General features: G+C 44.8%; 1 protein-coding gene across 1 annotated transcript; it reads left to right on the top strand.

The window, feature by feature from the left end:
- Positions 1-1,256: 1,256 nt before the first annotated feature.
- On the top strand, positions 1,257-23,671 carry LOC144894315 (THAP domain-containing protein 5-like). Its single transcript, XM_078786897.1, has 5 exons — positions 1,257-1,488; positions 2,203-2,398; positions 2,735-2,825; positions 20,088-20,188; positions 23,564-23,671. Exons 1-5 carry the CDS (start codon positions 1,421-1,423, stop codon positions 23,669-23,671), a joined length of 564 nt encoding a protein of 187 aa, XP_078643023.1. The 5' UTR covers positions 1,257-1,420.
- Positions 23,672-24,526: the final 855 nt, after the last annotated feature.

The raw sequence follows: 24,526 nt of genomic DNA on the forward strand, positions 1-24,526 counted from the left end.
CGCTCATGGCCGGCCTTCAAGACGGCGGTTGGGCCGACCGGCTGCCGTGGGTCCTTTTGGGCCTCCGCACGGCCCCCAAGGAGGACCTCCAGGCATCCACCGCCGAGCTTGTCTATGGCCAGGCGCTACGCGTCCCGGCCGAATTCGTGCCCGACGCTACCAGTCCCTGGTCCACAGCTCACCAGCGCTCGGACCTCCAGGACGCCGCCCGACGGTTTGCCCCCATGCCAACATCCCACCACGGGGACCCCCAGTCCTACGTCCCCCCAGCACTTCGCACAGCGGAGTATGTTTTTGTGCGTCACGACGCACATCGGGGGCCACTCCGGCCGCCATACGACGGGCCCTTCCGGGTGCTGCGATGGGACGACAAGTCGTTCGTCATCGACATCGGCGGCAGGTCGGACCGGATTACGGTGGACCGCCTCAAGCCGGCGCACGTGGACGTCGACCACCCACCACGGGTGGCCCTTCCGCCGTGGCGAGGCCGTCCCCTGTCCACGGTGCCCCACACTCGACCGCCCACCACCACACCAGACCCCCTCCCACGACCCGCCAGGGTTCGCTTCGGCCGGGTCATCAGGACCCCCCTCAAATTGACCCTGCCGGTGCAAGTCGATTCTGGGGGGACGTGTGTAGCGGCTACCGCTGGGTTTTCACAATCGCCTTGCACCTATCAAGGACGCGGAGCCATCACCATGCCGGGCTCATCCAGGACGCCCGGGCAGGCCCGCACTCAACTTGCCAGGCCTCGGTCGGGACGCCCGGGCAGGCTCGCCCTCAACTTGCCAGGCCGCAGCCAGGACGCTGGGCCATGCCCCCTCTCGCCTTTCCTGGGCAAATGCTCCGGGATAATATGTATATATATTGCTGCCCGATAAACGGGCTTTTGGAGAGTGCCTGAGTGTTTGGTTTGATTAAAGCAACTCGGATGAATTCCAGCTTTTTGTCGCGTCCATTCTTCCGATCGACGTGGGAGCCCGAGCTCCTACATGACAATGCTTTCTTTCCTCGAGATGGAGCATTCCCTTTATGCTGTTTATCACCACTCACAAGGTGATATGTTTTGTAGGTAAAGTGAGACCCATCCTCGGTCTCATCTCGAAACATTGTGGACCACGATCGGTCTCGCGTTATCTCATCTCTCGTGATCTCGGGTTGCATTGATTGAATGACGTCATTAAATTCGGGGGCCCTTGGGCACGTGACCATTACACACGTGCGTTAATCCGCCATTGCGGACAGAGTAGCGCTCACCACAGAACTCAAATAGACGTAGAAGAACTATGCAGGCCGCTGTGTGGCCCCTCCGCCGCAACGCGGCAGCCATTTTAGTTAGCGCAAGACACCTCCGCTTTCTGCGTACAGATAGGCCTATTGTTAACATGAGCAGTGTGAATGTTCAACAAATATCAGCAATATGCCTTCTTGTGCTGCAATAAACTGTACAAATCGACTTGTGAAAGGTTCTGGGAAAACATTCCACAGGTAAGTAATTTATTTTTCTTAATTATGAAGAGTTTACTCGCCAAACTCTAGTTAAACTTTCACGTTATGCACAGATGTAGTTTTTCGTTTATGTAGTCCCATCTGTTAGTTTGTGTGTGTTTGTGTGTGTGTGTGTGTTTGCGGATTTGTCAGTGCATTTTGACTTGAACCAAAGGCCGTGCCTTTGCTTGAACTTAAGGACTCTAGCTCTTAATCTCTTCTCTCCCAATTTTGTTGAGCCACACACAATTTTGGGCTGTTAGGAGATGCATAAACATGTTCAGTTATCAAGGATCTAGGTTAACATTTGTCGTCTAATTAGACTAATAGGGTTGTATTTTGTAATCGCTTTCTTTATCGTTAGTAATTGTTACTTTGTGGAAAATATTGGTGTGACGCGTGAGTGAGTGCAATCTGTGCCCATTTGCCCTAGTTAATCATAATGTAGGGTGAGAGCCAAGATAACATTACGAGTTTAACTGATAAAAGAAATAAAGCTTGATAAAGTATTTCCCTTGCTGTGTGTACAATGTCGCCAAGCAAAAAATATTGGGGGCTAGAGTATGGTCTAGTGATTGAATTTTCGGACACTGTACCGTATATAGAGTGTAGAAAACATGTGGGGGGCAGGCGCGTAGGAAGCAGTTTTGGTTGGGGGGGGGGGGGCAAAGACCCAAGGGGGCTCACAAATTTTGTCTTTTCTTTTGAATATAGATTTCCCAAGGATGGTTCAACCCTTCAGAAAGAATGGCTCGTAAAGATGAGGAGGGACAAGTGGACACCCAGCAAGTATGCCAGCCTATGCTCGGAACATTTTGATGCTGAGTGCTTTGACCGTACTGGCCTGATAACCAGACTTCGCCAAGGTTCAATTCCAACCATTTTCAACTTCCCAAATCATCTCCAAAAGGTAAGTAAAATTCAGAATTCTTGCATTAGGCCGGTTTACTAACTAAAGAATAGAGGCCAAAATAAAATAAAATAAAATTTTCCTTCCAAACTTTCTGACAACCAAAAATATATATCATAATAAATGAATGAATGAAAAATACAAAATAAACATTTTTATCAATCTAAAGTTCCGATGAAGTTTAAGCTACCATTGAAATGCAGACAAATTGTCTGATCCATTCCAAAGGCAGTAACACATACATGTACTATACATATATAATTTGTGAATTTTGGGAAACTGAACTAGTCTAGTTATACATTTTCTTTTGTTTATTTTTATCTTTGTCACTTTTAGACTGTGAAACAGCGCAAACCACCTCGTCCAAGAACCAGCCAGAACAAAAAAGTCAAGTTCTGTGATGGAGAAACTATCATACTGAGAATTGGCATGAGAAGGGAGTGGAAAGGGGGAGAGAGAGAGAGAGAGAGAGGGGGGGGGGGGGGGTTGTGTGTTTGTTTTTAGAGCTGGAGAGACAATTATGTTGAGAACTGGAAAATAATAGAGGAAGAGAGGAGCAGGAAAGAGAAGGAGGGAGAGAGTGGTAAAAAGTACATGAGAAAGGAGCAATAGGCAGAAAGAGAAAGAGAGGGAGAGGGGGTACAAGAACCAGCAAATAGTAAGGAGTGAGAGATTAGCAGCTAGAGATGAAATGGAAAACTACCGGGGAATTCGGATAAACTATGTCAAGATGCCAGGAAAATGCTTCGACAGAGATTTAAATTATGAATAGAATTCATAAAATAGTGTTTAAAAGCAACACAACACCGTCCAATATAAAAATTCACGTCCACTCATCCACTTCCACTAGGCCTAGCTAGCGCACACATTCGCCTATTCAGTTCTTGCGCTAACTAAAATGGCGGCGTGAGCGCGCGAGCGGGGCCACCGCTGTGTGTGTGTCGTGAACGGGCATAGGTCTTCTACGTCTATTTGAGTTCTGTGGCGCTCACTCACACGTGGTTCATTCCTAACCCGGAAGCAGTCCCGCTTCCTCTTTATCTTCGTTTTTATTTTTGCACTGTAATGTGGCGGCTTACAAATTGCCGGCGACACAAACAATCTTCTTTCAAAGAGGAAGAAGAATGATGTGCTTAACCAGGAAGTATTTAATAATGTTGAAGAACTTCCGCGTGATCTTGCAAACCTCGTGCTGAAATTGTGACAAATACGTGAACGGATCTCAAGAGGTTTGTTCTGAGATTCTCATTTTATTATTAATTAATTATTAATCCTGAGAAAGATCTGTAAAACGTTTATTTGAAGATAAAATAATTTTCTGTTCGTTGATGACGGGAATGAAGATTCACCCGTTTTGTTTCATTCACTGCATTGTTTTAAATGACGACATAACTAAGCTTCATACAACGATGGTTAAACTTCATGCTTCCTTTTAACTACAAACTAGATAGAACGTTTTTATAATTAACTTGTACAACCAATGTCACCTCTAAATGAGGAGTTATAAAGGTTGGAGATGATGTATGGATGAGGGATCTATGTAGCGTTGGTGTGGAATTAAATGGCGGCCCCATGTGCTACATCCAAAACTAAAGTTGGACTGTGTTCTCTAAAAAGTCGTTTAAGCCGGAGATTCTCAACAGGTGGGTCATGACCATCAGTGCGCAGGAAGGTGCAACCTTGTGGTCCACGGACATCATACCCACCTGAGAAGGCAGGTGATTAGTTTAACTCACAAGTGTTTGTAAAATTAACCTCACGAAAAAAAGTTATCTTGATGTTATTGTATTAATTTATGATTGGAATGATTCTGTGTAAAATGAAAATACAGAGAGATTGAGCTTAAAGGTGAATTAGGAAATGACGTGAGGGTTTCCATCCGTAACATTCACGGAATCGATATTTGCAGTTTCGCCATTAATCGCATTTGGTTGATCGGAGGTGTTTTCGGTATCTTGGAGCTACATATCCTAGCAGCTACATTCAAGTGTAAGGTGTGCACAGAGAGAGCTGCAGATGGAGGAAATGTTGAGTTGGATCTTGGAGACGGCGTGAAGCTGGAAGGTGTGAAAACATTTTGTTACCTAGGAGACATGCTGAATGGAGAAGGTGGATCAGACTCGGCAACGGTTGCGAGAGTGAGATGTGCATGGAAGAAGATTCGGGAACTGAGTGGCATGCTGACGAGGAGGGGAGTGTCGTTGAAGCTGAAGGGAAAGGTGTATGATGCATGTGCGAGAAGTGTTATGATTTATGGGAGCGAGACATGGATAATGAACGTAGAGCAGCAACGAAGGCTGGAAAGGGTGGAAATGCGAATGGTTCGGTGGATGTGTGGGGAATCGTTGAGAGAGAGGAAGACAAATTTGATGAATTGCGATAGATGATGGGAATAGACCCTGTGATGGATGCTGTGAAGAGAAACAGTTTGAGATGGTTTGGTCATGGGTTGAGGAAGGATGAAAGTGACTGGTTGAGAAGAGTGATGGAAATGAATGTAGAAGGTAGTAGAGGACGGGGAAGACCGAGAAAGACTTGGCTGAAGATGGTCGAAGAAGAAATGCGGGCAAGGGGGTTAACAAGGGAGATGCAGAAAATAGGGCAAAATGGAGAAGATTGCCATGTGGACTGCAAGGCTAACCCCTGCTCTTGCAGGGAAAATGGCCTTAAAATGTCTGTTGTTTTTGTTGTTGAAGGTGTTTTGGTATGGAGAACGTCTCGGGCATCTCGTGTTCACACGAAAAGGCAAGCTGGTGTATTTTAATTTTACTGTACGTATTTTATTTTGACAAACATGGACCGTTAACTGAAAATAATACCCGATGATGGTGGCGGAACTTCAGGAGTTGCTAAAAGGAGGTGAAATGCATTGTCAAAAAATACAACCCCGGATATATTAAGTTCTGGTTTACAGTAGAAGGGTATTCAGTCAGAGCAGGCAATCAAGTTCCTGTTACCATTCACCACCACATACCTGTGTGAGTCAGGGTTTTCACTTGTGATTGGCACTAAATCAAAGACCAGGAATAATCTGAAAGCAACTTTGAATGGTACTCTGCGAGTCGGCCTCTCACCCACCCCACCTCAGATTGATCTGATAGGTTCTCAGAAGCAAACCAAGTATCTCACTAACATAAGCATCACTCTATATTTAAGGCTTTAATGTTTATTTTAGGCCAACACATCACCTTCAAACTAGGATAGCATCCATGTCCTACTCAGGTCTTTAAAGACAGATTTTTGGTCACAAATACATGGAATTAGAGTGGCCGATCCAGCTTACCCCCTTATTTTGGCTCATCAGGACAACGAACTGGCAAATCATTTATTGGTGACCATGTTTCACAGCTCACAGGCGAGTGTAGCTGTCTCTTACATATACTGTCAGTGTAAATGTGGTGATCAAGCTGGATACACTTACCGTTTAGCTGGATATGGGATCAAATTTGAGATGATAATAACTCAAAAAAATTCCAAACAGAGTAAAGAAAATAACATGTATAACTTTCTGTGATTAACATAAGCATTGTATCCTTGGCACGTCATCAGTGAAATAGAAAACTTATTGGAGTGGGTCAAGTCCCAAGGCCTGAGAGCAGAAACAGCCTAAGCAGTGATCGATATGCTTGGAGTTGAGTATCGGAAGATTATTCGAGCTTGTATTGAGTCGGATCCATTGCGGACCGAGCTCCTCTCTCTCGCCAAAGAGAAATTCCAATTTGCAATGTATGCTGACTTCTGTAAATTTATGAATTCTTTTTCGAAGCCACAATATATCCTTATTGCATGTTCTTCTCTATTGGGAAATATTTTCGTCACCTTAGAGAATGTTATTTGGGAACTTTGCAGTTTCTGTGAAAAGATTTTTGGGTCTCAAAATGTGCATCTGGACAACGTTTCTGGTATCTGTGGAATCGGGCTCAGTGATTCCTGCTGTCTCCAATTTCAGGATGATGGATTAACACCAAAGTCTGATACGTGACGTATTCTTTAAATACAACATCGCATGTCAAGAAGTAACCTTTAGGTTCTGTGGCTGATTTTTTTTTTTATCCCTGCCACCAAAGGTGGATGGTGGTTATGTTTTCACTCCTGTCTGTTTGTGAGCAGGATATCTGAAAACATTATGGATGGATTCTGACTAAACTTGTTGGACAGGTTGCATGTGTGACGACGTATTGGTTAAATTTTGGTGAAGATCCAGATAATCAGCCCATCCGCCACGCAAGGGAGATATGTGTGTGTGTGTGTGTGTGTGTGTGTGTGTGTGTGTGTGTGTGTGTGTGTGTGTGTGTGTGTGTGTGTGTGTGTGTGTGTGTGGTTGGTTTTTGTCTACATATGCGGGGTTCAGAAGGTGGAATGGAGGCCTCCCAGTCTCGAAGTATCCACCACTATTTCAGTAATGGTATGGGAACCAACTTCACTAAAGTGAACCAACTTCCACTAATTTCACCCCAAATCCACTTTTTTTGAAATACCAACTTCTGTCCTGGAAGTCCTTGGTGTCCTTGTGTTTTATAGTTCTCCCACCCTCCCCCCCTCCCACGCCTCCTCCCCACAAGCCCTCTCGCTCCCGCACATCTCCCGATGTCCCTGCTCTCAAATGTTTTGTTTGGGTGCTTCCCCTTCTCTCCCCATCTTGTCTACCACTCCCTCTTTTTATATATTTTGTTTGTCTGTTTGATTTGTTTGTGAAATAAATGTTAGCTCTTTCACGAGCCTCGATTCTGTATACAAAAAAAGAAAAGAAAAAAAATTGTGAATTTCATTCATGCATCTGTGGACATTTATACTTTCAACCCATGTATTTGGCTAGATGGGACCATTGGGGACGAGAAACGCCCAGTTGTCATTATCTGAAGGTTTGCACAAACGAGTTGAGATCATATTCATAGGGCTCGTCATGTACGTGATTCGCGATATTTCTTAATTTGTTAAATTTTACATACAGTCACTAATATTTACTCAAGATATACACAAATGGTAACGAATTGTCGATAATCGTGCCCCTATGCATATACAACCCATATATATGGTCACAATGCTTTGTTTTCTGTGCTCATTGGGATAATTCGGTTGTACATGAACCAGGGATTACTAAATTGTTTTCCATGATTGCTTTTGGATGATGTTCACAGGAGTTTTCTGGAACTGGGATATTGAGACTTTTGCAGATGGGTTCATGGATTGCTCCACATTCCTTCTTTTTTGGGGGTGTCCCCCAAACAGCATTTTTGTCCGTCGATTGTTTTCTTGTATAGTTGTGGTCTTTCCCCATATGGTGCAACCTCATCTCCACTATTTTGTTTGCCAGCTCATATTCCAGTCTTCGCTATTCCTCATCATCCTTTTACTCCTTCTCTCCTTCACCCCCCTGTTTCTTCTGTCCTTCTGTGTGTTATCATCCGCCGTTTTCATTTTCATCCAATTCAATTTGTGTTGGTGTTTTCACTCGGTCCACGATTGTAAGTCGGGTCTGTTTCCCCTCCCCATTGGAGTGGTTCTTTGTCTCCTCTACCTCTGTCTCACCACACCTTCGCGGCGAGGTCCCCAGTGATGCTCCATAGACCAAACCATTGCTTCATCGCGCAGTCCCTCCCCGTGCCATTGTGGCCACTTTTGCACCTCTCCTCTGTCCATCTCTGACCATGTGGCTCCCATCCTCTTCATTTATTGTGCTTGTCCTCTGCCCTTCACCAAATCTATATTATTTTTATTTTCGGATTTATGTGCCGTTGACTCAAATTTTTCAATTTTTTTGGATGGCACCATTCCTGCTCTGGTGGTCAATTTGGTATTCCTCAGCTGGGCCATTAATGTTCCTCTGCTGGCCACCCCCCACTGTCGATGTTTTGAATAGACGTTACAGTAGTAACGTCTATTGCAGTAGTAACGTAAATGGACTCCTTCTCCTCCTTGCTCTAAGGTTCCTTTTCTAGAGTTTAGTTTTTTAGATGGGTAGCACCTAAACAGCCTCTTTGTGTGGTGCCAATCTCTATCCAATTGTGAGATGCTGTTTCTTCCCACTGGAGGAGGTGCAGGCTTCATTCTTTGGAGTGAGCTCGGTGCCGCCACATAGACTAATACCACACGGTGGTTTGTGTCCCATAATTTGTTTTCGTTTACTTTATGCCCAACACGCATTTTGTTTGTCGAAGGCTATTACCTTCCCCCAGCACTTCGCCCACCCTCCTTCAGCCCATCGGAAGTAGTTTCTCACCTCTGGGATCTCTGAGCTGGTGACTCGACATTACGTTTGTCGATTGCTTCTCTGAATAATGTTTGGAGCACACAATCAACTGCAAGGCCTTGTTCGGGTTCGCAGACCTCCATGCCCATTGCATCTGTCAGTGAAGTGCTTTTCCTTGCCATTCTGAGCATTTCCTTCCCAGCAAGGTCGTCCTCATGTCCTCTCGATACGGGAACAGTCTCTGAGCGTCGGCTCTGGTGGAAACAGGCCTTCAATCCACATTTGCTTCCTGTCTGGCTTCATCTCCGCTCCTTGATTATCCTCTCTGTCCCGCTCAAATTACCAGCCACGTCGTCCTCGACTCTGTCACATCGACACCCAGGAAACCGCACAGTTCTCCAGAGACATGAACCATCTCTAATTGGGTCTGCAATCTACATTCACCTCGTATCGTGCTTCATCTCCACTGCTTAAATACTCCTGAAAAAGTACCTGCAGAAAGTGGGCATGGCGATGGGTTGCCATACCTGATCTAACCTGCCTCACTGTATTTGTGGTACTTTCAGATGGGGTGAAAGTCACAGAAAAATCTCAGTTTAACTGTGGTGTCAACAAGGGTTTCTGCAAATTGGAACATGCAGTCCAGAATATTGGCATTTCTTGTGTCTTTGACATGAAAAACTTTTAGATTCCCATGTTGTGCTTGGAGGTAGCTGTTTAATTACCCTGCAAACTCAAAGTGATAGGTGGGGTGAAGCAATTGGTTCACGTCCGTCTGTCCACAAATGTGGGCAACTTATTTGAATTTAATGTTTTATTTTGAACATGAATCAGTAAACAAACCTGTCGTTTAACTACTTTGGCTGTGAATGTTTACCGACCGCACATGCGCAGAGAGTGCGATAATATTGTGATTGTTATGAAACCTCCCCCCCCCCCCCTGGTAAATAAGTGCACCTCCCTCCCTGGTCAGTCATGGTCATGCTGTTAGAATCGGTCATGCTGTTAGTTTACGTGTGCAGATAGACCTCCACCTTTTCAGATGGAAATGGGACAAATGCGTTGGGTGGGTTTTGTTATGTTTTTCCCTTCTCTCCAATTGTCTTACACGATGCTCGATCATCTTTTAAACAAAACAACATTGCAGACAAAACCTCTTCACTCACTCAAAAGCGCGAGGAGGGAAACATCCGTGGATGTACGGGAAAACCATGACAAGAGGCGTGGCCGACCTTGGGGATGAGCCATACATTCTGAATGATTGTTTTTGCGGGAGAGTGTGCTGTTATGTGCTGCGCCGAGTCAAGGGGAACGCCACGACTTCTCCTTCCTGGAACTCCACCTCCCAGGCACATTACTCCAACCCAATTGGCTTAAAAAGTTGGAATGCCCGAGTTTCTGCTGTTAGGACGTGCTGGGGACCCGTGGAGAAGCTGCCTACCTCTTTGTGCCATGGAGTGATCACTTGCCAAGATCAATTGCGCTTAAGCTGGGACAAGCTGCTCCATAGCTGATCCAGACAGCGCAGGGCAGACTGCGCTGTGAGGAGTCGAGCACAGGGCCAAAGGACGAGAACAAGAGAGCCACAATGTCCTTAGTGTGTGAAGATATCCCCACGACAGATGTGCATAATCCTTCTTTTGCTTTCCTCAAAAGAACCGCTAATTCGTCTCCTTGAGACGCACATGGTGTTTGTATCACGATTGAAAGAGCTCTCAATGATTGGCCTCTTGATCCGTCTTCCTCTAAAGTCTAAAGCTTGCACTTCACACACTGTTCTCATTCACACTCACAACATTCTGCTCTCATTACCCCTCCCTTTTTCCTATTTGTCTTCCCGTTGTGGGATTGGCACACGTATGTCGATGCCTGCCGAGGTTGAGTCAGTGGTCTTCAATATAGTTTGCCCTCCCTCTTTGTCCTCTTTACTTCCTCTCTATATTTTTTCCGTAATGATTCTGTTGGAGCCATGTCTTGTGTATAAATAAATAACTAAGAATGCTTCGGGTGAAATAAGTGCTGTGGGTAAGATCTACTCTTTTGTGCCTTTCTTAATGTTTGGTTATTGCTTGATGTGCTTGAAAACACGTGCCCCATTATTATTATTGAATCTTGTGTGCTTGTAAATACCTGCCTTTTCTTTGCTGTACGCTTTTCCATCCTGTCCGTTTTTGTTTCATTTTCCTTCAATGGCTTGATTTAGTGTGTACAAATAGATAATGTTATGGATCCTTCACTTCCGCCTTGGTTGTTATTACAAGTGTGATTCGGTGCGCTCCCCGCGCCTCACCAAACGTCGTTTCAGAGGGGTAGGCATCTTTGACCATTTTGGTCTTTTGGATATTCATGGTGTTTTGGGTCTTCAGGGTCATTTGGATCCTCTGGGACTTTGAGGGTATTTTAGGTCTTTGAGGTGTTTTGGGTATTTTGGTGTCTTCAGAGGCTTTGGGGTCTTAAGGTTCTTTTGTTTCCTCTGGGTCTTTAAGAGTCTTTGGCATGTTTTTTATTTGGGGTATTTAAGGGTCTTTTGGGTCTAAAGGGTCTTTAAGGGTCTTTACAGTTATTTGGGGTCTTCAGGGTGTTTTGGGTCTTCGGGGTGTTTTGGGTCTTCGGGGTGTTTTGGGTCTTCGGGGTGTTTTGGGTCTTCGGGGTGTTTTGGGTCTTCGGGGTGTTTTGGGTCTTCGGGGTGTTTTGGGTCTTCGGGGTGTTTTGGGTATTTGGGGTGTTTTTGGGTCTTCGGGGTGTTTTGGGTCTTCGGGGTGTTTTGGGTCTTCGGGGTGTTTTGGGTCTTCGGGGTGTTTTGGGTCTTTGGGGTGTTTTGGGTCTTTGGGGTGTTTTGGGTCTTTGGGGTGTTTTGGGTCTTTGGGGTGCTTTGGGTCTTTGGGGTGTTTTGGGTCTTTGGGGTGTTTTGGGTCTTTGGGGTGTTTTGGGTCTTTGGGGTGTTTTGGGTACTTGGGGTGTTTTGGGTCTTTGGGGTGTTTTGGGTATTTGGGGTATTTGGGGTGTTTGTTTGTGGTGTTTGTTTTGGGTCTTTGGGGTATTTTGGGTCTTTGGGGTGTTTTGGGTCTTTGGGGTGTTTTGGGTCTTTGGGGTGTTTTGGGTCTTTGGGGTGTTTTGGGTCTTTGGGGTGTTTTGGGTATTTGGGGTGTTTTGGGTATTTGGGGTGTTTTGGGTCTTTGGGGTGTTTTGGGTCTTTGGGGTGTTTTGGGTCTTTGGGGTGTTTTGGGTCTTTGGGGTGTTTTGGGTATTTGGGGTGTTTTGGGTCTTTGGGGTGTTTGGGTCTTTGGGGTGTTTTGGGTTTTTGGGGTGTTTTGGGTCTTTGGGGTGTTTTGGGTCTTTGGGGTGTTTTGGGTCTTTGGGGTGTTTTGGGTCTTTGGGGTGTTTTGGGTCTTTGGGGTGTTTTGGGTCTTTGGGGTGTTTTGGGTCTTTGGGGTGTTTTGGGTCTTTGGGGTGTTTTGGGTCTTTGGGGTGTTTTGGGTCTTTGGGGTGTTTTGTGTCTTTGGGGTTGTTACGTGGTCCTCCCTGTGACTACCTGGTCTCGGTGACCCCCCGGACCTCGAGAGGAACCCCGCCAGAAAGATATATGATTTATACACTTTCGTAACGCAATCAATATGAAATAAACCCTCCAGTGCACTCACAAAGGAAACGATTCAAGTCAATAAGAAACCCCACACCAAGGATCCGGATCAATCAACAATATATTCCCCCTTGAGTAGACTCATCAACAACACAATACTTCCCCCCTCAGTATGAATATTCCAACAATATTTCTAAGATGGGCATCTTAAATATTCCCCCCTTGAACACCACTCACGGCACCCTCAATGGTCAATGTCTCTCACAATGTCTCTGGGCCCCCCCGACCCAGGTGAAGGTTGATTCGCGCCGGCGAATCGCGATCTCCAGTCAATGGCCGAACAAGGTCGACTAGGATGGCGGTATTCGCGCCGACCCTGCGCCCCCGTAGTTCGATCTCCGCACGCGGGCGGTTGAACGGACCCTGCCTGACGTGCTTCAAACGTGCACGTCTCGTACCAGGAACAGCTGCTGCAAGCGGACACCTCCTCGGCAACCCACCGAGGTCGGAGCCCGTGATCGCGGATTCTGGGCTCGCAAGGCGCCTCACATACGTGTCCTTGTAGACATTGAGGCGAACGGTGCCGGACACTTGGTTCCTTTCAGGAACCCACGACAACTTGACACGTAACAGGTAATTACCCTGCGCAGGTAACTCCTCTCGCTAGATGGGCTTTTCAAACTCCGCGTTCCAAAGCAGGTCAAGATTGACTGGGCTCGCGTCAGAGCTGGGCGAGTAAAAAGATGGCCCCTTCGCCCAGACCTCGGCTTCCTTTTTTTCCCGGTTCACTATCCCGTTTCCGGTCTTGTTTTTGCTGAGAAGGGCTCCTGACCCTTTAATCACAACAACCTTTATTAGAATATACATTAATAAGAAATGACCTGAATCGTAATCCCCATAAACCCAGAATACGTAACACTCCCCCCCTTCAAGAAAGAAAGTTTGAACACCGTGAAAACTTTCTTTGCATGCCCTCTTTAAACAAGCAAAATATATTCCCAACCCAAATCAGCAATCCCCGGGGCAACAATATTCCACCTTCCCAACAAATAAAGCAACCACAATTTTACTTTTAGTTTCTCTTGAATGAAGGTTAAGGGGTTATGGTCAAAAACCCAGAGGCCAGAAAATCGCTAACTCTTTCCCCGGGAGGCCGAGCTGAGTATTCCTACCAGGACGGCTTTTAGGAAGGTGAAGTTCACGGTTAGTCCGGGGAGGACAGTGCACTACATGGACGCCTTCAGGAACGTGGAGTTCACGGTTAGTCCGTGCAGGAAAGTTCACTCCCTGGACGCCTTTAGGAACATCGCGTTCACGGTTAGTTCGTGTGGGAATCTGGGCTCAGCGGCTCCACCGTATTCCATGCTTCCACTTCTCTGGACTCCTAATAATTACGGTGGGACCCCTGGTCACCGTAGTCACCTGCCGGCCGGTCTCCTTCTCGGCCAGTTCTCTGATACTAATTTTTCCGGGAGATGCCGTAACTCTGGGAGCCTCCATAGTAACATCGGCTGCGGCCACCCCCAAAACTACCGCCAAGTTGTCCTCTCCTGTAGACCTCTCTACGCCTACGAAATGCCTTCCCTACTGTGATGGTCCGACCCTCCAATTCCTTGCCATTCCAAATCTTCTCTGCCTCTCTGGCGTCTTTTGTCCGTGCAAACGTGACAAAGCCGAACCCTCTTGACTGTTGCGTTTCCCTGTTTTTTACCAAACGCACTTCCACAAGCGGCCCATATCTGTTGAAGACAGAGGTCAGAACTTCTTCCTCCGTTTTGAAGTTCAGTCCCCCTACAAATAACTTGCTAAACTTGTCACCATCCCAAACTGGTGTGGTGTTATTTTCCCTACTGGGCTTTTTAACAACCATCGGGTTACCATAAACTTGACCACCGGCCAAATCATTCCCTATAACCACAGATACTCCCTCTACAGGAAGAGTGGCTTGTAAACCTATGGTGACTGGTCCTGACACCACATCGGACTCCAACTGGATGGCATGGAGTGGAGCACTAACACAGCCACCAATCCCCTGTAAACGAACACTATCACCAGTTGCCGTCTCCTCTGACAATGGCAAGATGCCTTGAAGCATTAAAGATTGATGTGCTCCTGTGTCCCTCAATATCTTAACCGGTCTCCGGTGGTTAGTCGAGGCTCCATCCAGTGACACATACCCCTCTGAAATAAATGGTTGGTAACCCTTTTGATGGTGATTTCTTACAATGGCCATTGCGTTTGGAGTCGCACTCGTCGAACTCCTCTCCTGATTTTCCTTTTTCAGGGCATAACATTGGGACATCACATGTCCAGGTTTCTTGCAAAAAGCGCAAGTAGGCCCGGAGGAAAAACTTGTGGTCTGCCTCGGGCCCCCCGAAAAGTAAGTTTGTCTTGGGCCCGTAGCCCCCTGGTTTCGAACAGTTGGAGGATCCGAGTTGCCCCCATAATCATCTCAAGGCTGCCGCCATGTATTGTCGTTCTCCACACCTGATGTTCCATAACTCCCCTGCGGAAATCTAGGTGAGGAGTTCGGTTCATGGACCCCTATCCGGTGTGTTAAGGCATAATCATCTGCCATGGTGGCTGCGTCCCACAACTTTGGTACTTTCTTTTCCTGCAGGTACACTTTGATGTCCTCGTGGGCACACTGTTGAAATTCCTCCACCAGGATCAAGTCACGCAATGCTTCGAAGTCTCTCCCGACTCCTTTTGACTCACACCACCGATCAAACATGTTTTCTTTCACTCTGGCCAACTCCACATGGGTCTCACTCTCCCTCTTCCTGGCATTCCTGAATTTTTGCCGGTAAGCTTCAGGAATCAACTCATAGGCTTGGAGAATGTGCTTCTTCAATACCTCATAATCTGCACATTGGTCCATTGGTAGTGCCGAATAAATATCTTGAGCTTTACCCACCAGCACACTTTGCACTAGTATGGTCCAGGCCTCCTCCGGCCAATTTAACTGTCGAGCCACTTTCTCAAAGTGTGAAAAAAATTTAGCGACTTCCTTTTCACTGAAGGGTGGAACCAGCCTCACATGTCTGCCCACATCCCAGGTGTTCTGGCTAGGTGTCAACCCCGTCAGCAAGGGTGGTACCTCTCCCCGTTCTCTCATTAAATCCAGCTCCTTGAATTTAATTTCTTGCTGAAACGCCAGGTCACGTTCCTTCAACTCCCTTTCGGCTTTTCTCTCCTTTGCTTCGAGTTCCCTTGCAGCTCTCCTTTCCTCGGTTTTCATCCTTTCTAACCTTTCCTGGAGTTCTCGTTCCTCTCTCCTTTCATTTCTTTCCTCTTCTGCTCTTTCCTTTTCTGCTTTCCTTTCTTCTTCTGCTCTTTCTTTTTCTGCTTTCCTTTCTTCTTCTTTGATCCGTTCCTGGCTCAGTAATTGCAACTCCAGTTTCCGGAGCTCAACGTCTTCTGGTTCTTCGGGTAGCCACTCCCAGGCTAACTCGTCCCATGTTCCTAATCCCACCATAGATTGTATCACCGTGGTCTGCAACTCTGCCTTCCTCAAATTAGTTCGGACTTCCAAGTTAAAATGTTTGGCCAATTTCAAGAGGTCCGATTTTAGTAATGCTCGGGACTGTGCCTCACTAGGGGTTACCACAAAGTTCTGTGCCACAAACGCCATGGTGACTACTGGTAACACCTGTTAACCTTCACACAAGACTTTAACACAATTTCCCAATTTTTTTTTTTTTTTTTTACCAGGCTAATTCATGGAATCTTATAATTTTCCTAATTAATAATTAATTAATAAATTTTAATTAATAAAAATATTATTTTATTATTTTATACAATTTTAGATCCCGGACATTCAATTGGACGAGCCCCCAATTCTGTTACGTGGTCCTCCCTGTGACTACCTGGTCTCGGTGACCCCCCGGACCTTGAGAGGAACCCCGCCAGAAAGATATATGATTGAAACGCTTTCGTAACGCAATCAATATGAAATAAACCCTCCAGTGGACTCACGAAGGAAACGATTCAAGTCAATAAGAAACCCCACACCAAGGATCCGGATCAATCAACAATATATTCCCCCTTGAGTAGACTCATCAACAACACAATACTTCCCCCCTCAGTATGAATAGTCCAACAATATTTCTAAGATGGCCATCTTATATATTCCCCCCTTGAACCCCACTCACGGCACCCTCAATGGTCAATGTCTCTCACAATGTCTCTGGGCCCCTCCCGACCCAGGTGAAGGTCGATTCGCACCGGCGAATCGCGATCTCCAGTCAATGGCCGAACAAGGTCGACTAGGCTGGAGGTATTCGCGCCGACCCTGCGCCCCCGTAGTTCGATCTCCGCATGCGGGCGGTTGAACGGACCCTGCCTGACGTGCTTCAAACGTGCACGTCCCGTACCAGGAACAGCTGCTGCAGCGGACACCTCCTCGGCAACCCACCGAGGTCGGAGCCCGTGATCGCGGCTTCTGGGCTCGCAAAGCACGCGAGGCCCAAGGCGCCTCCCGTACGCGTCCTTGTAGACGTTGAGGCAAACGGTGCCGGACGCTTGGTTCCTTTCAGGAACCCACGGCAACTTGACATGTAACAGGTAATTACCCCGCGCAGGTAACTCCTCTCGCCAGACAGGCTTTTCAAACTCCGCGTTCCAAAGCAGGTCAAGATTGACTCGGCTCGCGTTGGAGCTGGGCGAGGATAAAGATGACCCCTTCTCCCAGACCTCGGCTTCCTTTTTTTCTCGGTTCACGATCCCGTTTCCGGTCTTATTTTTGCCGAGAAGGGCTCCTGACCCTTTAATCACAACAACCTTTAATAGAATATACATTAATAAGAAATGACCTGAATCGTAATCCCCATAAACCCGGAATTAGTAACAGGGGTGTTTTGGGTCTTTGGGGTCTTTGGGGTGTTTTGGGTCTTTGGGGTGTTTTGGGTATTTGGGGTGTTTTGGGTCTTTGGGGTGTTTTGGGTCTTTGGGGTGTTTTGGGTCTTTGGGGTGTTTTGGGTCTTTGGGGTGTTTTGGGTCTTTGGGGTGTTTTGGGTCATTGGGGTATTTAAGAGTCCTTGGGGTATTTACGAGTCATTGGGGTATTTAAGAGTCCTTGGGGTATTTAAGAGTCCTTGGGGTATTTAAGAGTCCTTGGGGTATTTAAGAGTCCTTGGGGTATTTGAGAGTCCTTGGGGGTATTTAAGAGTCCTTGGGGTATTTAAGAGTCCTTGGGGTATTTAAGAGTCCTTGGGGTATTTAAGAGTCCTTGGGGTATTTAAGAGTCCATGGGGTATTTAAGAGTCCATGGGGTATTTAAGAGTCCTTGGGGTATTTAAGAGTCCTTGGGGTATTTAAGAGTCCTTGGGGTATTTAAGAGTCCTTGGGGTATTTAAGAGTCCTTGGGGTATTTAAGAGTCCTTGGGGTATTTAAGAGTCCTTGGGGTATTTAAGAGTCCTTGGGGTATTTAAGAGTCCTTGGGTCTTTTTTGGTCTCCGGGGTCTTTTTTGGTCTTCGGGGTCTTTTTTGGTCTTCGGGGTCTTTTTTGGTCTTCGGGGTCTTTTTTGTTCTTCGGGGTCTTTTGGGTCTTGGGGAAATTAAAGGGTCGTCAAAGGTCTGTTGGGTCTCAGCAGTCTTTACACAATTAAGAGGGTGGTTATTTCATTTGAAGAAGAAGACGTTTCGTCGCATATAAACGTAACGACATACATAATCAAATACGTTTGCTCTATTATAATAAGAGATGTATCTCCTTTAACATTTCGCTCGTTAATTCACAGGTTGTTCCATTAGGTCTTTGAAGTCAATCATGATTCAGATCATGTTCTCTGAAATCCATAAATTTGTCCTCTGAAATCCAATCATCATGAGAGCTTCATTGAAAATTTCATTACAATGTCATTTCTAAATCATGAGATTCTCTATGAATTCTGCGTAAGATATCCTCAGACATGCTCTCTTTATGACAATTCCATAGTTGTTGGGGTTCAGTTAGGGCACACTGTTATGAGAATGGCAAATAAGTGTCGCAGTCGTCTCGGAGAGCGACTAATAACAGCTTCTTCTGGAGTTTGTTTCTAGTGTCAGTCATATCCAGTAAGCCATGTAATAAACAGGCCTCCTTGAAGGTATCACAAATCCTATCCTCGTTTGTCTTCAAGTCCTCAAAATACTTTGGACCATGAACAGTATGAAGTAACAGCCTCACATGGAAGACTTCACCCATATTTGGATGTATTGCGTACACCCTTGCAAGGGCATCCTTAGACTTTACCCTTGGATAAAGTTCTGCAGGATTGCCTTGAACACTCCTTTTCCACTTTCTGCCACCAGCAGCCCAGGTGATATATTTTGGAACCTCATTGTAAAGGAGTGTCTGAGCAAAATTACCTTCTCTCCAAAGCTGGAAAAAAAGCTGGAAGAGTTGTAATCGAGGCCTCTTGGGGTTTTTGTGCTGCAGTGCTGGAGTTATAATAAACTAGGGCATGCCCGTACTATATCTATATCTAAAATTATATCCCCCCCTCTATTTACATGAAATGGTTTGGTCCATGAAATGTTTTGGTTCATTCGCAACGCCAAAGCGAACGGCGAACGCTTTACATGAAATGGTTTGGTCCATGAAATGTTTTGGTCCATTCGCAACGCCAAAGCGAACGGCGAACGGCTTGCGAGTACAGTGACAACCCCCCCCCCCCCTCTATTTACATGAAACATGACATGAAATTTGTCCGTTTAATTAGTTTTAAAACATAGTTTAACGCCAACATATGGCATGCACGTACCCGTACTATCCGTAATGGCGCACGCTCTCACAGGAGCTCCGGAAGGTCGTATATCGCAGTTACGATGAATCGCAAATTAGTTTTTATTAGTTTTATTATTAGTTTTAAAACATAGTTTAACGCCAACATAGCGCCAACATAGTTTGCAAACGTGAAATAAATGAATACGCTCTCAAATGTGCCATCCGAGGCAGAGTGTGTTCGCCACGTTCGGCACACGCGATAGCTCGCTGCTCTCTGATTGGTTGAATCGTTTTTTGGACATAGCTCGGTAACTACTTCTCCGATTAATATGAAACCTTGAAAAGGCACATCCTCGGGTCCCCAGCAATATACCTGGCAAGTTTAAAGTATATCGGACCCGTGGTTGTCGAGAAACAGCGGTCACAGACAAACAAACACACAGAGATTACTGGAATTATAGATAGATCCTCTGACCATTTTCTGGATGAACTTGAAGTTTCTGAATGGTTGGATGATGCTCATGGATGGCAAAGCCAAATATTCTCCAGAGTGCTTCATTGGTAGTTAAATATCGAGCATTCTGATATGCATAGGTCTCATCATAGTGGTCTTGTCCATCTCTGCCTAATGAAAATACAGCCATACCTTGACCTTTATTTACATATTTACAGACAATACTTAATCGATTTAACATAATTGTAAAATTCTACATTGATCTGGGCATTGCACATTCTGGAGAGACATGGATTGTGTGGTATAAGGCTAAGTAAAAAAAAAAAAAAAAAGGTTTCGCGTCCCCGCCCGCTTACTTTTTGGTTGCCGCCTACTTTTATTTACTATTTAATACTTTTTTTTTTTAATATATACTTGTTTAAAAAAAAATCGTTTTGCGAAGAAACTCGGTCTAAAACTTGCCGCTTCCCGGCGTTTGCTGATCGTATCTTGTGCATTGATGATCTGAACTATTATGGATCCCGCCCTCTAACGGAACTTCCTGGTTAATACATGCTCGGCTTAACGCAGACACTTTGTGCTAAAGACGGTCAATTCTCGCAGCGGTTGTGCACTGGGCAAGTGCAATTTACGTGTAAAAATCTTGCATTTCATACTTTTAATGGTACAAATTTGAGTAGGGAATATGACGATATTCGTGTGTGTAAGCATACGTTAGTCGACAAAAGTTTTGAAGTCTTGGTTCGCGAGATCAGTTGGAGATGAGAAGCAAACGTTGAACGATCTCTTTGCTAAATTTGCCAGTGGAGAATTTGACGATGGAGATGACATTGGTGATGGATACCAAACAACGAAAGTAAGTTGGCGTCGTGATATAGCGTAAATATTTAAGCCATATCAAGACATACATTTTCTCGTGTACTTGTTTTTAAATACTTGGTGCATTAAAAAATCCATATGTAGCTGTAACGCTATACTTGGATGGCCTAGTACTAGCTGTAGTTTTGTGTATTCTGAAGTGTGAATACAGTCAGGCCATAGTCCTACCCTATGATGTAGGTTTAATGGTGGGAGGTGGGAGTACAACGCGGGTCTCTGAGTGAGAAGCTCGGTATCTAGGCCCTGTTGTAGTTAATAAAGTAGGCCTAGATTTCTGCAGTATTGATTTTTCATTTATTTCGTGGTCATTCAATGTGGAGTTGAGGTTGAATGGCCACAGTGGTCATTCAATTCATGGCAGCCATCTTGGAAAAAAATAGCAAAAAAAATGAAAATAGTAAATAGTAAGGGCCTCCCTCTTTTTTTCAAAAAAGTCCAGACGAGAAACTTTTTTTTTTTTTTTACCTGGCCTAATCCACCGATTGTCCAACATTTTTAGCCATTAGCACCTAAATGCCACCATCAGCAACTTTTCTCCTCTGGTACAAAGGATATCCATCTCTATCCGATTGGGTTTCCAAGAGAAAATATTTAGGGTAGTTCTTGGTGCATTTTCCAGCTCTCATGCAAGGTGACTTTCTTTTAAAATGTGCACATGGTCTATGAACCATTTTGGTCAATATAATTTTGTGGAGTAATGGATCTTCATCTTTACTGGGGAACTCTGCACAAATTACAGCATCTATTTCATTGGGCATTAACTTCTCCTGTAGCCAAATCAATATATGGGTATGCATCCTCTTTTGCCATTCAAATGTTGTCATATGGCATCTTACTTTTCCAAATACATGTTTTTTCTTGAGCAAATCCATAAAAGCAATGATTTTTTGTCAGAAAACTCTTGCTATTAAATCATGATGCTCATCTGGCTTTTGATTTGCCATGAGTTCTCTTTTAATCTTTGGCCACTGAGAATTGCAAGTGTATGTAATGAATAAATCAGGTTTTCCATGATTCCTCACGTAACATATTGCGTCTTGTATTTTCTCATTCATGTACCTTGGTACACCAATAAAGTTTTTGGGAAGAATTACTAATTTTCCTATTGTTGTTGGATCTCTGTCATTTAAAAATGCGTCACTTAGATTTTGGTAATCAGTTGCTCATAACTGAGCTTGATGGGTGTGAACAAATAATAATCTTTCTGATGCAATTTTAACCCACATATCAACTGCAAATTGGTAGAAAAGAGATGTGGATCTTTGTATTGTGTTGAATTCATGTTATCTTTCCATTAATCGATATGAATGAAAATTCATAGCCAAAACCTTCTATGAAGTTTGAGTTCCAGTTTGTGGATTTTCCTGGAAATACTGAAAGTGGTAGCCATCCATCTTCCCCATTCCAAAACAGCAAATGATATTGAAGTGAGTCAAAGGCTCTTTCTGTTTCGTTGATTCTTTTCAGTCGGCTGTCTCTTTGCTTGATTACAATATCTCTTGTGCAATGCTCCTTACCAACCAATAATATCGCAACTTCATCTGTAATAGGAGCATTATATCTCCTTTCATATTCTCCAGCTGGGGTTTATCAGCATGGATGATTATTTTAGTGATCTGAAGTCATCTTCTCCATTGCAGACTTTATACTGGATACATAAGGATTATATTGGAAGAGCATATTGTTCCGTGCTCCTCCCCGACCTGGTCTTCTTCTACCCCCGAACCCCGGGAGGAGCCACGGCAGAAAAGAAATATGTTATTCCGTGTCGAAATCAATAGGGAAACCACACCATGAGTTATCCACAACCAAAGAATATATTAAAGAGCACCCAGGAATCCCGATACAACAATAATAGTAATCAACCATACAATCAATATCTTAAGATGGTACCACCTTATCTAGTAACTTAGCTCGAACTCACGGCACTCCCAGGGAATGGAACCAAGCACTCCTCAATGTCTCTATAACTCTCCAAGGCGAAGTTGATTTGCTCCAGCGATCGTTGGAACAATGTACGATCAAGATCAATCGAGGCGTAAGTGGTCAAATCGACACACAAGTCACGTGGTCCAACACCCAGCAAACTCGGGTTAGAATGGAAAATCCCCAAAGACGCGCGCCGACATACACATTTGCCATTCAATCAGCGAATTGCCGTGTAATCTTCAAACGCCGCTTTAGTACACAGCCATCCCCGGCAGACCACCAGAGGATAAGACCAGCCGACGTGACAAAAACCTTTTCCGATGAACGCAGCGCGCGGGGCGAAATGGTGGATGGCTCTCACTCGAGCTGGAGCCTCTAGGCAAGGATTCTCTGGAACCTCAATGCCGATACCTGACTACGCAGGTTCCTCAATACTCTGGCGATAACACCTATCACACGAACTTCCTTTCAAGGTCTCAAAGTTCCCTCGCGACGTTCGCTCGACCATGCCCGTCACGGAGCTTCGACCTGCGTCTTCCCCGACCTTTGCCTCACGACCTCTTCTTCCTCGCTCGACATCTTCCGGTTCATGATCCGATTTACTCTCTCATTTTTACTATGAGCGCTTTTTAACCTTTTAACCACAATAACCATTTCCCTTAAACAACAATAACCGCTGTTTCCTTCCAACCCCGATAAGAATAATAATACATAACCAGTAATGTTACAAGTGGATGAAAACCACAACAATGGAAAGGCCGAATCCATAACAATATCCTGAAGAGCATGAACAATGTTTGAATCAAGATTGGGAATTTGTACATTTGTTCCATGTTTGACCTCTTCTTCTTCATGACTCATGAAATCAATTTGCAGAAATTTAGCAGGTTCATCTCGTAAAGGTAAAAGAGAACCAATTTTATGATGAATCTGGCCTTGAATTCTAAAAGTGGGCATATAACCATCCTCTCTAATTTGATTTGTTCCAAAAGACGTCATGTAAAAACAGCTGTTGTACTTTCTAATGTTTTTCAAGAACATTTTAGAATCTGGAGTTCTTCCCATTAGAAGAGCATTTAATGGTTCCGGCGGCTCCCTCAAAAGTAGTAATTGAACTTTACCATTTGAACAACACATGGAAGGTGGCTCTCTTTTCCATTTTTTTGCATGGCAATGCTCACATATTTCTCATCTTCTACCAATATCGTAATTGGGGTTTGATTCGTAGGCAGTGTTTGGATCATCGTTGAAAGCATTTAGGAATAATGTTGGTCACCTACTTGCCTCCGTTGTTCTTGTTCAAGTTGTTGCCTTCTTTTTCTACCCTCTTTATCTTCTCTTGCCATTATTGCAGCTTGTCGCTGTTGTTGCTGTGTTAGCCTTTTTGTTGTAGCCTCTTCATCTTCTCTTGCCCTTATTGCAGCTTGTTGCTGTTGTTGCTGTGATCGCCTTTTTGTTGTATCCTCTTGATCTTCTGTTGCCCTTATTGCAGCTTGTCGCTGTTGTTGCTGTGTTTGCCTTCTTGTTGTAGCCTCTTCATCTTCTCTTGCCCTTATTGCAGCTTGATGTTGTTGTTGCTGTGTTAGCCTTTTTGTTGTAGCCTCTTAATCTTCTCTTGCCCTTAGATGAAGTTTTGTACTTGTCAAATTATCGAATTATGACATCATAATGGAGGCCTTGGGCCGACAGAGTTAAAAATTGGGTACAGTCTATTCCAGACCAAGAAAAATATGTGTGTAAAGTTTGGCGATTCTATGTGCAATGGTGTAGACGTAGTACTGCGCACAAACAGATAGACAAACAGACAAACCAACCAACCAACATACTTGCCGGAATCTTTTCTGGCAAGTAACAAACAGACTCAAATGCAATACCCTCTCCTCATCTGAGGGTAACAAGATCGGAATCTTACAGCAGCGTAGCCGGGCTTGTAAAATAAACCACAAACACATGTGATTAGCTTTTTAAACAGCTGCTAATGCTGTTCATAGCATTAATCAAAGAAATTTGTAGGAATCCCGACATCCCTGAGGTACGCTTTACTTACAGAACTGAGCGAAGATCGACTGTAATCTATATACCCCACAAGGGTTGGGTCAATAACATGACCCTTCCTGCCGGGCCTATAAGTACTGTGTCGTTGGAAGAGACGTAACGCCGATGCTTTCGATATTTCATGGTCATTTTAACAATCGGTTTGTTTGTTTTTCACACTGAACGAAAAACGTAAAGGCAGAGCATGGCAATTGTGATATATGACAGGTTCGACGATATGTTCAGCCTGAGCAAAATAATGACGTCATAATGGAGGCACCTATGACATCATCATTAACATATTTTTTTCCCCATGGAGAGTTCTTTACAATGAGACCAGTCTCAAATATTT

This window comes from Myxine glutinosa, chromosome 1, assembly GCF_964187855.1.
Source record: "Myxine glutinosa chromosome 1, kmMyxGlut1.1, whole genome shotgun sequence".
NCBI lineage: Eukaryota > Metazoa > Chordata > Myxini > Myxiniformes > Myxinidae > Myxine > Myxine glutinosa.